The sequence below is a fragment of the Micrasema longulum genome, unplaced genomic scaffold, assembly GCF_059751315.1.
Source record: "Micrasema longulum isolate JH-2025_06_02 unplaced genomic scaffold, ASM5975131v1 h1tg001175l, whole genome shotgun sequence".
In the NCBI taxonomy this organism is placed as follows: Eukaryota; Metazoa; Arthropoda; class Insecta; order Trichoptera; family Brachycentridae; genus Micrasema; species Micrasema longulum.
In genome coordinates this window covers 80,675-97,219 of record NW_028278362.1, presented here as the reverse complement: position 1 = coordinate 97,219, position 16,545 = coordinate 80,675, and the positions used below count along the sequence as shown (strand labels likewise).

Below are 16,545 nucleotides of genomic sequence, written 5' to 3'. Positions count from 1 at the left end.
GAGGAAACGCTGTCAGGCTTTTCTTCAGACAAACGTATTCCCGTATTTCCTCCCAGGATTATAGCACTGGAGCAGTGATTTTTTTACGCTCTATAAATATTTACCACTGGCGTGTTCTAGTGGTTTTGTTTTTTTTTAAACTGTTTACTATGGGAAATAAGACCATCCAAAAACCCTTAAAAACTCCCCGTTTATCTGCCGTTTTCGGACGTACGTTATACAAATATAACTATTTTTGAAAAACGCTGTAAGTACCTACACAGAAAATTTTGTCCTGGTACTCTTTCTTAAAAAAACAACCAAATCGGTTCAGTTTTGGTGTGCGGAAAACCCCAAGGCATAATCAGTCCAACGTGCAGTTGTCTTTTTCGCATAGTATTGGCAGGCATTGCGAGGGAGTAAACGAAAAACAATGTTCAACAAATGTCTATTCGTCAAAATTCTCACAATCAGATATTACAGAAATACTGTTACGAAAAGGCGGACTGTAAATGAAAAACGAATTTCATTCAGTTTTGTGATTTGGAAATATTTGTGAAAGGATAGGAACATGGAATGGATACCTACCTTTAATATGATCTGAATGTTCTTCAATTTCTGGCACTGGATGACAAAATGAACTATAAAATGTAACAATGTTTTCCACGACGCGCGACGATTCCAACCACTTTTTATCCGATTTTATGTGAAGTCAAAAATGTTGTTTAGTTTTTGTTCTAAATCCGAATCTTCTAATTTTGAATTTCTTCTATCTTGATGTTAGGTAGGCACCATAAAGATGGGTCAAAGGAAGGATGGGAACGAAAGGTTAAGAATAGTATCGATAAATGCTGTTATTTACTTAACAAATACCTTCTTGAAAAAAATTCGTTTCTCATTTAAGCCAGACTAAAATAGTTTACGATGGTGTTGCATAATACGAGTATGACATTTTCGTAGATAATTTAAGAACTACGCCAAGATGAGCGCATGCTAAGTCTTAAATACACGATATTCTGTAGCAAAGCTGAAAGCAGTATCGGGTCCCTCGATAAAGCCGTTAAATAAACCATTTCAAATTTACGCTTATTGAATACGTACCGAAAATTGAAGTTGAGTTCAGAATTCCATCACTCTTTATATGAAAATGAATTTTATCTTCAATCTATTTTCTGCCAGCTTTTAAGGAAGTGCGTTGGGAAAAAGTTTTTGTGAATATAAATTTTAATATTATATTTAAGTACTTGATAATGAAATGACAAATTGCTATCAAACAAACAAACCATTACGATAAAACGCCATATCACTCTACCTTGGCTTACAGACCTCGCTTCCTCTACATTCATACATCTTCTTATGCACGCACGCCGATTATCCCTACTTTTGACATGTCCATCTTCAAGTATTTGATGGACTTGATCGTGCCATATATTTTTCGGCCTTCCTCGATTTCTGCATCCATCAACATTTGCATCGTAGATCCTTTTAGCCGTTCTTTCGCTGTCCATTCGCTCTACATGTCCAAACCAACGCAGCACCCCTTTCTATATTCTGTCGATAATGCATATCTCAGCCTTACACACTTCACAGATCTCGATACCTGTGCACCTATCATACATCGTTTTACCACACATTCGCCCGAGGGATCGCACTTCGACAGCATTCAACGTACTTTCATCATCATTTTTCCAATTCCATATTTCGCTCCTGTACATTAGAGTTGGCACTAGAACTCTGTTGTGAACTGCTAGTTTAGCCTCCTGCGATAAACATTTGTTGGCCAAAGTAGATTTCAGTGCACCGTTCACCCTGTTCCCGGCACTCACCCTCCTTTCAATATCTTTCTCGGCCTTTCCGTCTCTATTAAACATACTTCCCAGGTACACAAATTCTTCTACCTGATTCAGAATATCTCCGTTCACACTGATCTCACATTTAGTTATATTTTCATCCCTTTCAAAAACCATCACTTACGATTTATTAACATTCATAAGCAAATCGCTTTTCTTGCATACATCGTAGACTTTTGTTACCAAGAATTGAAGGTCTTCTTTGCTGCTAGCAAGAAGCACGGCATCATCCGCATACAGAAGACAGTTAACAGTTTTACCACTCATTTTTGCTCCCATTCTCAAATCTTTCAGTTCTTTCATACAGTTATCGATGTATATGTTGAACAACCATGGTGACATTACACATCCTTGTTTGACTCCTTTCGGAATATTAAACCACGATGTGAATGACCCATTCACCTTCACACATGCTGTGCTGTCCTTATACCTTATAGCCCTTGTCAGGTTACCATTTATTCCATACTCCGATAAAACCTTTCACAATTTCTCTCTGTCAACTCTATCAAATGCCTTTTGCAGATCAACAAATGCGCAAAGCAAATATTTGATCTATACATCCTCTTCCATTCATAAATCCACTTAGTGTATCCCAAACTCTATCTTTAGCCACATTTCTTACTCACTCAATTAGTATTCTGCCATAAATATTTCCAACCGTGCTAAAAAGGCTGATAGCTCTATAGTTTCCGCAGTCCACCCTAGAGCCTTTTCCCTTGTATAGAGGCATAACAACAGCTCTCCTCCAATCAGAGGGAGTGTATTTCTCCTCTAAACATAGGTTAAAGAGCTTATGTAGCCATACAAAAATTATTTCTCCATCCGCCTTTATAAACTTTGTGGCAATGTTATCATAACCTTGCGCTTTCCCATTCTTCATATATTTAGCAGCATTTTAAATTTCTTCCATACTTATCTCTTTCGCATCGTCATCTGCATTTATGTTTACTTGAGAAGGTGGTACGCTGGCTATATTTCCTGTGTGCGTTTCGTATACCTCCTCAAAATATTCCTTCCATCTCGTTTTTATTCCATAATCATTCGTCACGTCACATTAAGGTATAATTAATTAGTTAATCTTATCCTGTTTTATTTTAACGGTGTTCACTATATATTAAATTCAAACATATGGAGCTAATCAGCCAAGTCTCATTATCATGTTGTTCTTGAAAAAATGGGATGAGTCTTTCGTCGTATATAAAAGTTAAAAATACTGGTCAATTAGGTATTTACTACATATTATGTAATAAGGAAAATTACAAAGGACAAAGCAGAAATCAATATTTTATCAAGTTGACAATTGGAATATCATCAGACGACGAGGAATCTTCATAAGCATCTGTGACCAATGCCTTCCGAACACAATTTAAATCAGTAACTCTGGCTTCAGGGTGTCGGTTTGAATATATTTAAAAAGAGATACTAGTTTTGCGGCCTTTTCATTACCCAACCTATTTCTAAATTTGGATAAAACAAAACCAAAGGATGAAAAGTATCTCTCCAGAGATGCTGCTGCGGTATATTATTCCTCCGCTCCAGGCGAATCCCATTCCAGTCCACAACACGCAATAAACGCGACTAAATTATAAATATTTATATATTTTTTTATTTCAAAATTTTATTGATAAACCCTTACGGGTTACATACATTTAACAAAATATTTTTATTTTTGAAATTCACATTCTACTGTTAATGATAATATTTTTAACATCTTTTGTAAAGGTTGTCTGAGTCTTTTGCTTAATTTTGTCTGGTAGTTTATTGTATAATTTCAATCATGGTTTATTAGTCTCGACTGTCCTTGTCTCGTTTTAGAAGGTGGTACATGATATTTTTCTGATATTCCCGTATTGTGTCCATGTTTAATACATTTTTTTTCAAGTTTTTGTTTTCGTCTACAATTATATCAGTGACTAATTTATGAATAAATTTTAAGGATACTAGTTTAAATAGTTCAGTTACATTTAATTGCTTCGTTTGTTTAAAAAGTTATTTAGTTTCTGCTAGATAGGTTAGGTCATATACTAACTTTAATATTTTATTTATTATTAGTAATAAGTATCATGATATATGTATATTTATATATCGTGATCCCTTCAAACTTCGTTTGTTTTGAATAACAGATATTTTGATAGGAACTTGAATAACATCTTCTATAGATTTCCTGATGGCAAGCTGGTATTCGCAGTTTACAGAAAAAAGTTTGTTGGCAGTTCTATTGTGCCTACGTTTATGAAACAGCGACAATGGCGTATGTAGGTTGTATAATATATAAGTTTATGCATATACATATATAAATAGTGCAACATGAGAGAGAAATGTCAAACAATCCCCATATCGCACCTTTAGGACGAAAACGACTCAACTAAAATAAAACTTAAAATGAGTTAAGATCATAAAACGACTTCAATAAACATTATCCATCTTTCTGCATTTAAAAAAACGCAACATTCGGGTAAGAATAGGACAAAATCGTTACGTCAGTCTCTTTATTACTCAGAGAATTTAGATTATGTACCAGTACGGAAGCGACACCGACGCAATTAGTGTTGTGTTTACATTGCTGTGTGCAGGACGCAACGCAGACAAACATATAGTGACCAAAAGCCGGTTCTGTCGATTTCATTCCATGTTTACTTTATTAAAAAAAATATTTAGCTTTGTGATTCTTTCGCTCCGACTTATCGATAATCTAAGTTACTTGTTTAAGTTAATGTAATTTTATTATTTAAATTAACGATAATCTTTGTGACTTATTTATGTTTATGTTATTTCGTGAACAAATAAAAACACGTGTTTGTTAACCTGATCTGACCTTATAAAAATTATGTCCGTATCTTATTTATCAAAGTGCTATTGTTTGTTTTTTTTCAATCTAATAATGACTAATTATATAAGTGTCTGTTTGACAGGCGCCGTGGCGCAGTTGATTAGACGGCTATCTGTGAAACTGGCGTCGCGGGTTCGATTCCCGCTAGTTGCAAGGAAAAATCCAAGAAAGATTTTTTTCTCAATTGGTCTGGGTGTTGTGGTGTATTTTTCATTACCTCCTTCCATATCCCCTCTATCCCACCCGCTGACAAGCCTTAAAATAGAGGCTTAGCGGGTTATTCCTTAAAAAAAAAAAAAAAAACTTAAAATAATTTATTTTTATTGCGCTTTTTTTTCATAGATTCATAGCTGAAAACCTTCGGTATAATTTTTAACTCAAAATTTGGTGCTTACTTTTTAAAACACTAAACAATCGACACAATTTACATTCTTCTTTTGCAATTTCCCAAAAAGTTGATTTTTTCGGTTGAGTCGTTTTCGTCCTTAAGGTGCGATATATTCTGTACATAAATGAGTCCCCATTAAGCTTCTTATATCAGTAGATAAATAAAAGCTTTTAGCTGATTGATACGAGACATTATGACCAAGCTTTTCTACGTCTTGGTTTATTAATATTGTGCAATAATATTATTATGTTCAAATTCTTAATGGAAAACGTAATTCATGAAAAATAATTACAGGTAGTATGAATGTGGTCTCAATTTCTTTTATACGGAATCAATATCTCTATTTTTTCTAATAAAAACAGGGTTGCCAAAACTCACCCATATAATAGTGCCGCCCCAGCGATGCCTCCCCCGCACTGCGCCGCTATAAAGAGAGCCGCCCTGAGTGGAGTCACCTGACGGGTCACGGCTAGGCCAACTGTGACTGCTGGGTTCATGTGCGCTCCTGGAAAAAAAATGCAAATTAAAAAAAAAAATTGAGCCTTTTTTTATACATGTATAGAATACTTTCTGAAACATTCTTTCTAAAGGCAGTAATACTCGTAATTTCTCAAGAGAGAGTTTTGTAAATTTTTTAAAGTTTTTTTTTTTAGTCTTAAAATAGTACAGACATAATACACGAATGTCCTTATATGAACTTATATCTAAATATCGTTAAAATATATATAAATTATTATCAACGAATGAATGAATTTCTCTGAATAAATAGTTATTATAAAACAGGATTTTATAAGTATGCAAATGAGTTAAATTTCTCAAAAAAACTATAAATTACATAATACAGTTTATACAAACCACATCTTAATTATCATTTCTTTTATGTTTTTGTGTTATTTTCTACTGATTTCAATGATATTATTATTCTGTATATTTGATTTTGTATGTAACTAAATTTGTATAATGTATATTTTAATACTTGTATCTGATATTTTTTTCTATGTTATGTTCTTTGGAATAATATTATTTATAATTTATACTTTGTCTATCGCATCACATGTAAATATATTTTAATTAATTTCACTACGTATTTTTTAAAATAATTATTATGGCTTAACACGGCCACAGCCTAAAAAGCCCTAACGAGTGTAATAATATATTAAAATAAAAATACGTATGTAGTTTTATTCCACTTTTATTAATACATTTTTATCAGTGACCGGGTTTCGTCGTGATTGACATTGTCAGACTGGTGGGAAACTAAACAAATTTCTATGTTATATACAAGAGCAAGCAAAATCTTACAACCCCTGCTTGCAAAATCATGATTTACAACCCCTGCTTGCACTTGTATATAACATAGAAATTTATTTAGTCTCCCACCAGTCTGACGATGTCGGTCACGACGAAATCTGGTCACTGGTAAAAATGTATAAATAAAAGTGGAATAAAACTATATACGTATTTTTATTATTATAATTAAAATGCAGTTCCACCAAGAAATGTCAGTAGAAAAATTCAATCGACTGTAATTTTGAATGAATAAATAAAAAAAAATAAATAAACATATGTACATGCACGAGTCACTATTTTCAATGCATTAATAAAAGGTTGGAAGAATAATTGTTTTTAAAACGTCTGCACCTTAAAACGAATTGTAATATTCGCAGCTACGAGATTTTAGAGAAAAGTCGAATTCTAGAATAATTCAAATAAAATTTTGTACCACACACAACTTACACTGGCATAAAATTTAGGTAGTGGGGTAGAAAAGACTAGAAACCTTAATAATCTGTATCCCATTTGATCAATGTTTCACTCTATGATTGATTAAATACCTCGCAGAAACTGAATTTTAAATCGGCAATCAACAAAATGATGACCGGTGGATACAGATGATCGCACTGTGAAAATGTGCGTTTTTACGCTTTCCCAACGTTAATTAGCTTCTCGCTGATTGGTGGATGGGACATTGCACCTGTACGGTGTACCAAAGTGGCGTGACGTAATCACCTCTCGGAATTTGACCTGATATTGCGTATCGAGAGAAGATGAAGACTTGAAACGAAGGATTATTATACAAACGAACAGACTATTAAAAAAATATATTTACACAAGTTATTTCTTTTTATCATACCTACTTAATGCCACAAACAAGTGACGCGAATAACTACTGACGATTGTCGAATTATTGGGTTTTTTTGACGAACGTATTCATTGCAATTATGTGTTAAAGAACCCTGTTGTTTTTAGAGGAATCGTTTGCCGATTTGAACAAAGTAAAATTTATCTACACAGTATACGCTGGGTACTATTATTTTACCAAAAAATGACGCAGAGAAAATATGGTATAATTAAGAAAGTACCATACTTATTATGAAATAAGGATTTGTTAGAGTGAAACGAATTCAAGACTGATACATTCTCAACATAATTTAGGGAAAAAAAACAATATAAATCCACTGTAATAATATAATACTATATTTGTGATCAGCTTAGTATTTTTCTAAAGCATAAAAAATCTGTGTGACAATTGCTTGTTGAATTGAATTGAATTGAAGTTAAGTGTTTTTTGTTTTTTTGTTGTTTTTTTTGTTGTATTTTTTTTGCAGCAAAGCAGGCCAGAGGCTCAATTGCTGTGGTGAATTACATCACGGTATACCCAGGCTTGAGAAAAAATTTATTGAAGTTTTTGGGTTATCACCGGGAATCGAACCCGGAACCTTCCGAGTGTGAGTCAAGCGCCTTGACCACTACACCACGGAGGCCGGAGGTTGGTTTAATTGGTGTCCTGACGAAGAGACTGGTACGTCTCGAAACCGGTAGACATAGAAAAGTCGGTAAATGGTTATATACAAATATTTAATAACATGTATTATAGTGTTAATCGTTTATGGGGGTATTTGACAAGTACAAGATAATATCCTAACAAGACGAAACGCGTCACATATATATTTTTTTAAATGTAGAATTAAATCCAATACAAGTGTTTTATTTTAGATACCTTACCAAATTTAATTATGGAATTTTACCAATTATTATCGACATACACAATAAATACAATTAAGGGAGTTCTCCGATTTGACGGTCGGATTTTTAAGCATTTTTTGGGATTTTTTTGTGAGAACCAATGAAAAGATAGAACTTTGGAGTTTTCATAATTTATTTATAAGTGTTTCAAAAGTATACATATAAATTTTTAACTAACTAACTAACTAACCATCACGCCATTTCCCCAGAGGGGTAGGCAGAGAGGATAGAACGCCACACCACTCTGTCCTGGCACACTTCCTTTGCTTCCTTCACATTCATACATCTTCTCATGCACGCACGTCGATTATTCCGACTTTTCACATGACCACTTTCAAGAATTTGTTGTACTTGATCATGCCATGTCTTTCTCGGCCTTCCTCGACTTCTACAACCAGACACATTCGCATCATAAATCTTTTTAGCCGTTCTTTCATCATTCATTCGCTCCACATGACCGAACCATCGCAAAAGACCTTTCTTAATTTTGTCGATAATGCTTAACTCAGCCTTGCATTCTGCTCTAATTTCGACATTAGGGCACCTATCATACATTGGCAGGATATATATGCCTGCCATATAAATTTTTAACTGAAAATATTCATTAAAACCAAAGTTATAGCGCTCTGAAGACACCTCCCTTGAAAAAATGGACGCTCACTCCCTTCACAAAATCAGCTGATTGGCTTATTTGAAACTAAAAAAATTGACGGTGTTTTAATCTGAAAGCTTTATATCCACGGTATAGATTATTATGAAAAGAAAAATTTGATAATTTGGTTTTTTGACAGACTTCGAATCAAAAAATTTCGAATTTCATGTATTTTTTGTCAACTAAAAAAAACGAATATTTTTAATTTTGGGGTGATAGTAAATTTTCCATGCGTCTATATATGCTGAGTCGACCCTATAAATTTGAAGTGAATCGGCCTAGCCGTTCTCAAGATATGAAGGAGGAAAGTTTGAAAAACATAGTATTGACAAAAACATGTTTGAAGTTTCAAGTACAGTTACAACTCATACCAGCGCTCCGAATACCCGCCTCTTCTAACTGCTGTATCTTTACAATGTCTTCGAATTTTAAAAATTCACTTTACCAACATATTCTAGATATATTAAGGAAACAATTTGTGTAACAAAAAACCAAAGAACCCCCTTAAATGTTCAAATTTTTGCCGCGTGTAAGAAAACCTTTTTTATATCCAATTTCTCGTAGAACTTGCTCATTGCATTTGTTGACGGGCTAAGACTAAAAGGTAAAGAGGAAAAGTAACTATCTGGTAAAAAGTAATTATCTGGTTATCAACAAAACCAGATAATATGTCTTAAGGGCACGAGCGACAAAATGTTGAAGATGTAATTTTTTGATGAAAGTTTTATCCGGTTTAACAACATAAATGACAACTTTCCCGTTGGAATAAAGATACGCACAATTTAATTAATTTCATTGTTTAATAATACAGTTTTATAGTTCTAGATACTTACGGCTTGCGAATGATACTGAGACTTTCCGTGTACTTAATACTATTCAACAGTTTATATTGAGAGCGGTAGTGGTTACACACATAAACAGAGATAAATACCCAAGCGTCAACCACAACCATAATACAAAAAACTCCAATAGGGATCTGATACTAAGTGAGGGGGCAACACTGTTCTGGCATCGAGGCAACACAATTATGGTGCATAATTTTTGGTCAAAATTGTGGAAGCGCGGGATTGTTGTCAAGTTGAGGAAAGTATTGACCTCGCTCTTTCACGACAGGTCGTAGGAAGTCAAAGAGGTTGATGCATGCCGCGGATTGGAGATTCTTACTGAATGTTGAAAATAAAATGTAAAAACAAAAAATATTGAAAAAAGTAAAAAAGGCAATCATGAAGTTTCGCATATATTAATTAGATTTTGTATATTTAATGTATGTATGTGTGTGTATGCGCATGGGTATGTGTATGTGTGGGTATGTATGTATGTGTATGTATGTGTGTGTGTATGTATATATATGTATGTATGTATATGTATGTATGTATGTGAATGTATATATATATGTGTATGTATCAATATATGTATACTAGTAAGTAATTTTTTTATCTGTCTGTTCTTTCTTTTAATTTATAAATAATTATTATGTATTAAAATGTAATTGCCTAGCTTGGAACGGGGTTTGTACTCTTGTTAGCTGGACAAAGTGTACAAAAAAATGTATGTATTATTATAATATGTATAAATAAAAAAATATTTGCAGTACCGATGTTTATTTATTTATTCTAGGCCTTATTCTATACCTTTGTTACGTTGACAAAATAGATTATAGGTTTTTTTCACTCGAGTCTCTCACATTCTAAATAAGCTAACACATACACATTTTACTTTCTGATTTTAAAATTGAGAGTATGAGAAACGAAAGAAGTGAGATTTCAGTTGGGATTTTAACTAACTGGAACTTTCGATAATTCGCAAGTGTGAAGCAATAGGTTCTAGACAGGTTCCAGGGGCCGATGACGGCAAAAGCACGATCTCCGAAACTAGAGTTTGGGCAGCGCCGAAGTTCGAAAAGTTTTCCTCTGCCTGAATCAAATGGTGACCTAAGAGTAGATTTTTTCGGTCCGCTAAATATGTTGGAGCTATGAAGGGATTTGAATACTGTCCATTGTCCAGCAAAGCTTATATAGTAGTATCTTTGGAAATTTTAACCAGTGCAAATCTCGAAAATGTTGTGAAATGTGAGAATATTTTTTAGTCCCGTAATAGGCCTTGATGCCGCATTGAATAAAAATTATCAAAAGTTTAACAGTTTGATATTTTGGGAGATTTGCGTATATTCCGTAACAGTAATCTAGACGCGAAACGACGTAAGCATTCACCAGAGCTTTGGTTGCGTCTATTGGAATATTTCTCCGGACGAAGGTTGAATTATTATGTTTATAGTGAGACTTTACAAACGGAATGTTATTTTTATTTTCGTTTATAAGCATGTTGTTTTGATAAAATATATCAATTTTCCAAATGCGTGACATAGAATTAAGAATAGTCCAGAAGGAGCGTAACATCATGTTTGAATACATCGGACTGTGTCCAAAAATCCCCCCACTTTGCCCCCCCTTCGCCGCGCGCATTCGTGCAGTCGCCGCGTAATGTTGCCAGGTGGGAAAATATATAATCATAACTCAAATGTAAGGTAAAAAAAAGCAGTTTGTTTATTTCTCTAAAATTTTATTGTGCACGCGGAAACATTGATTGACACAACAGAGTAGATAATTTAAGGGTCATTTAATAAGAGTAATTGAATTAATGAACTTTAAACTTAAAATATAGAACAAATTTTAAATGTTAAATAAAATTTGATGTTTTAAAGATAATGTGGTCTAATTTTCATTAGTTCTTTCATTAGATAAGCAAATTAGGGTAAAAAAAAATTGCTACCCTGGCAACACTAACGATATATCCATTTCGATTTTTCGACAATCTGACCGATGGGAAAATAATTTAATTTTTAAGTAACGCATTTGCTACTTACACATGCATTTGCTAATTGCACATGAAATGTGATCCCATCCTGTTTCTTTAAATTCCGAGCAGTATTTCTACACTTTAAAAGGACACAACACGGCATACTCCAAATCAGGAGTTGCGTACTGAGGGACATCTACAAAGAAACTAATGGGCCAAAACGTAAAACTACTTATTTATGAGTAGTTTAGTTGCCTTCTGTTTGATGCTCGTATGCGGTTCCTGGGCTATTCTTAATTCTATGATGCGTGATATCATTGCCATTTTTTCACTCTAAAACTCATGGTTTACGTATTGACTACACAAAATGCAATTTGAACCTTATCTACGTAAACATTGGATAAAACAAACAACCGATGAGGAACTTCAGCCCTACGGCAGAATTGGATACAAAAAACATTACGATTGGACACAAAAAAATGTTTTCTTGCGCGCGGTAAAAATTACATCATTAAATTGTTCAGCAAAATTTCTTGAAAATTTACGAAAAAAAAAGATTTAATAAAAACACACTACTTTGAACGACGTCACAAGTTCATAGGAACCAATCAACGATATAAGAGCTGTCAAGAGCTGTCAGGTTTGCTTACCGTAAACGAACCAACCGGAAGCACAGAACCTCTGATGTCACCCGCAGAGTTATTTTATGAATACAAAACTTTAAAAAACCATAGCGCTGATCATTAAATTGTTCAGCAAAATTTCTTGAAAATTTACGAAAAAAAAAAAGATTTTATAAACACACTACTTTGAACGACGTCACAAGTTCATAGGAACCAATCAACGATATAAGAGCTGTCAAGAGCTGTCAGGTTTGCTTACCGTAAACGAACCAATCGGAAGCACAGAACCTCTGATGTCACACGCAGAGTTATTTCATGAATACAAAATGTAAAAAACATGTAAAAATAAATAAAAATTGGCTTAGTTAAAATAGTCTATTAACAAATAAAAAAAGGACACTGAACTTTCTCATTAATTCTACCAGTCTAATGATGGCCGTTAGTGTGGGGAAAGCGCTGATTTGCGAATAAATAAGTGGAAGTATACCGTATAAAAAAATTAGAGCAATGAAATTACAACATAAATTATAGGAATAATAATTACCTGGTTCAAGAATCGACCGGTTCTTTTGATAACCGCCTGGTGCTCTATCTAACAGAGTTGAATAAATGTATTTATTTTATAACCTGTTTTACAAATGTAATTATAAAAATAAATATACGGTTTTGTACGTAAAAATAATGATCACTAATATTTCAAATATAATGATCAATAGACGCACACTCTTCTGAGACAAAATACTTGGAAACACTAATGGACAAAGATGTAACGAGTATTTTCCCTTTGCAATTTGTATTTATAAAATATATTATAACCTAGTTTGAAATCATAAATTAAAATACATTTTTATTTTATTTATTCGAATCAAAGTATTAGTTCAACGCTCAGTTACTGTTAAAAAGAACAGTTACAGAAGTAACTGATCTTTTTACACCTCTCACATACAAACTTAAAAACTAAAGGGAAATTTTATTCGGTAGTCATGTGGCAGAAAGAACCATCTGTGTTTTCAAAAATGTTCAAGTGAGCTGAATTCAATCTCCCAACTTAAATATTTTAGCGTTTTTTCCAGTTTTTAATAAATAATTACATTCCTAAACACGTCGGCCTTGTGGTGTGATGGTCAGCGCGTTAGCCTGCCATGCGAGAGGTCTCGGGCTCGCTTTCCGACATGTTGATTTGAAATATTTATTCAAAACGGTGTTTCAAACAGTAGAATATTTCATAGTCCCTGGACTGGCTTCTGAAGCGCAAGACTCATCATCTTACCTTCATGTAACAAAAATTATCAAGATACGCTGAGGTTGGTGTGCTAATGCAGTGCTCTATTTATTTGTGTTTTTTTGCCGTGTATTTATTGAAATATCTACTTTTACTGTTGATAACTAAAAAAACCGAAACAAATACAGATGGTTTTCTACCATCTGACTACCGAATCGAAGGACCCAATAATATAATAATATTCAACAATATTTTGAGTTTGTCAAAATTTTTGTAGACAAGGACTGGATTTAACTCCCTGGGGAGCTTTTAACATTAACATATTACAACAGAGATAAAGAACATTTAAGATAAGGTAATATAGAAGTCTAGGCATCAACAGGGCTTATGACCTCTTAACTTCACAAACATCGACAGATGAAAAAATTGAAGGAATATAGATGTTCAAATATGGGCAGAATGATAAATTTAACACCGTGTGTAAAGTGGCCACTTAAACCAGCCATTGACAGGTCAAAAGCCCTGTAGATGCCTAGACTTCTATATTACCTTCTATTAAATGTTCTTCATCTCTGTTGTAATATGTTAATGTTAACAGCTCCCCAGGGAGTTGAATCCAGCCCTTGTCTACAAAAATTTGGACAAACTCAATTTGGCGGCCTCCGTGGTGTAGTGGTCAAGACGCTTGACTCACGCACGGAAGGTTCCGGGTTCGATTCCCGGTGAGAACACAAAAATTAAAATGTGATTTTTCTCAAGCCTGGGTGCTCTGTGATGTAATTCACCACTGTAATTAGGCCTCCTGGCCTGTTGTGGTGCAAAAAAAAAAAAAAAAAAAAAAAAAAATTGTTGATAAATTCACCTGGTCCATGAAGAAGTATAGAAATTGAAAAAATAACATTTTCAGGCGTTGCCAAGTCTAGTATGTAGGTGAAATAATTCAATTAAATGAATCTCACCCGCATAAATAAAGGTTCCAGCTCTTTAACTTTACAAACATCGACAGATGAAAGAATTGAAGGAATATAGATGTTCAGATATGGGCAGAATGGTGATTGTTACACAGTGTGTAAAGTGGCCACTTTTTTTTTTACATTTACATTTTTTTTTTGCACCACAACAGGCCAGGAGGCCTAATTACAGTGGTGAATTACATCACAGAGCACCCAGGCTTGAGAAAAATCACATTTTAAATTTTTGTGTTCTCACCGGGAATCGAACCCGGAATCTTCCGTGCGTGAGTCTAGCGTCTTGACCACTACACCACGGAGGCCGCCAAAACCAGCCATTGACAGGTCATAAGCCCTGTAGATGCCTAGACTTCTATATTACCTTCTCTTAAATGTTCTTCATCTTTTTTTTAATATGTTAATAATAATATTCTACTTCGCGAAAAAATAATCACTAAGTCTCTTATTAAAATACTTTAAGCCATACAATTTCAGAATCTTCTTGCGATCAAATGTCACATTCAATATATGAAATTCAGTTATTTATGATAACAAAGTGAATATTGAACAGCCGTGAATTACAAAGGCAGCAGTTGTTATTCAAAATTCACAATTCTAGTAAGCGATGATAACGTATTCTCAGAACTCAGAAGGCATAATACTATCACAAGTCATATAAATTCTTTTTATTCATTTGGTACTTACCCGTGTAACAAACGATTGATAATAATATGTATGTATAAAACATTTAAGTTTGCAAGTGAAAATTCTTGATGGAAGTTCATTGTAATTTATTAAATAAATAAAAGACGAGTGATGCTTCAATTCACAAATTTAGAATATCCGTCGCGAAAGCGTTGGGAAAAACTTTCGTGTATTGGAAAAACTAGTAATAAAATTGGACAAATAATAAATAAAAATAAATGCACCGCAGCCTTTTACAATAATAATTCCTTAGCTAATTTGTAGGTAAATACTAAAGACAAAAAAGTTAAGTTTTCAAACTCAGGAACTTCTTAATTGTAACGACTGAAAAAATACATGCTACGTAGGCCAAACGGGTAGAGCCTTTAAAACACGCATAAAAGAGTACAAACAATCCTGGTCTAATAATAAAGATAATTCAAATTTTGCCAATCATTTAATAGAAAATAAACATTCCTTTGAATAAAAAATTAATTCAGATTGCACCTGAAGGCCATAAACTTGACAAATTAGAAATTCTCGAAATAAATAGATTAAATAATAGACCCGACGTAGAATTACTTAATGAACAGATAACACACGTGCATTCTCCATTACTTTACCCATTATAATATATTTTTACTAATGACTTTTTACTCTTTGTTTTTCAGAAATCATAATTTACAAAAATCACACTCACGAAGGATGGGACACTAAAAATAAAATAAAATACTTAAACTCATTAAAATGGCATTATATCAACTCATTAGTTAACCCGAAAAATTTTTACAATGATCCTGAACATAAAAATAACTTAATTTAATTTACTTTCATATAACTTTGAATTATCTATCTTTACCTGTGTTTTGTATAAATACATTGAACTCCTTAATAAAGATACCAGTCTCGAAGATGTCGCGAAAGCGATGAAACCGGTCACTGGATATTCCAAATTTGTGGATTAAAATATCACTCGTCTTTTATTTATATAAAAAATATGTATGTATGGTAAGAAACATTGGATCACCGAAGCGTTATATTGAACTAAATATTTCATAAACCAAAAAATCTATAGAAAAATGAAATCGCCAACATAATTCAAATTGTAACTAACTAACTAACCATCACGCCATTTCCCCGGAGGGATAGGCAGAGAGGATAGAACGCCACACCACTCTGTCCTGGCACACTTCCTTTGCTTCCTTCACATTCATACATCTTCTCATGCACGCACGTCGATTATTCCGACTTTTCACATGACCACTTTCAAGAATTTGTTGTACTTGATCATGCCATGTCTTTCTCGGCCTTCCTCGACTTCTACAACCAGACACATTCGCATCATAAATCTTTTTAGCCGTTCTTTCATCATTCATTCGCTCCACATGACCGAACCATCGCAAAAGACCTTTCTTAATTTTGTCGATAATGCTTAACTCAGCCTTGCATTCTGCTCTAATTTCGACATTAGGGCACCTATCATACATTGTTTTTCCGCACAATTCAATTCAAATTGTCATCATGTGAAATGTTTGTTTTAACAT

At 33.6% G+C, this 16,545-nt stretch overlaps 1 protein-coding gene across 1 annotated transcript in view; it reads right to left on the bottom strand.

Moving 5' to 3' along the window:
- Positions 1-16,545, bottom strand: part of bib (MIP channel family protein big brain) — a 211,659-nt gene that overhangs the window by 179,451 nt on the left and 15,663 nt on the right. The window contains exon 2 of the mRNA XM_088233998.1: positions 5,426-5,552. Coding sequence (XP_088090124.1) covers positions 5,426-5,552 — 127 coding nt within the window. The remainder of the gene's footprint in view (positions 1-5,425; positions 5,553-16,545) is intronic.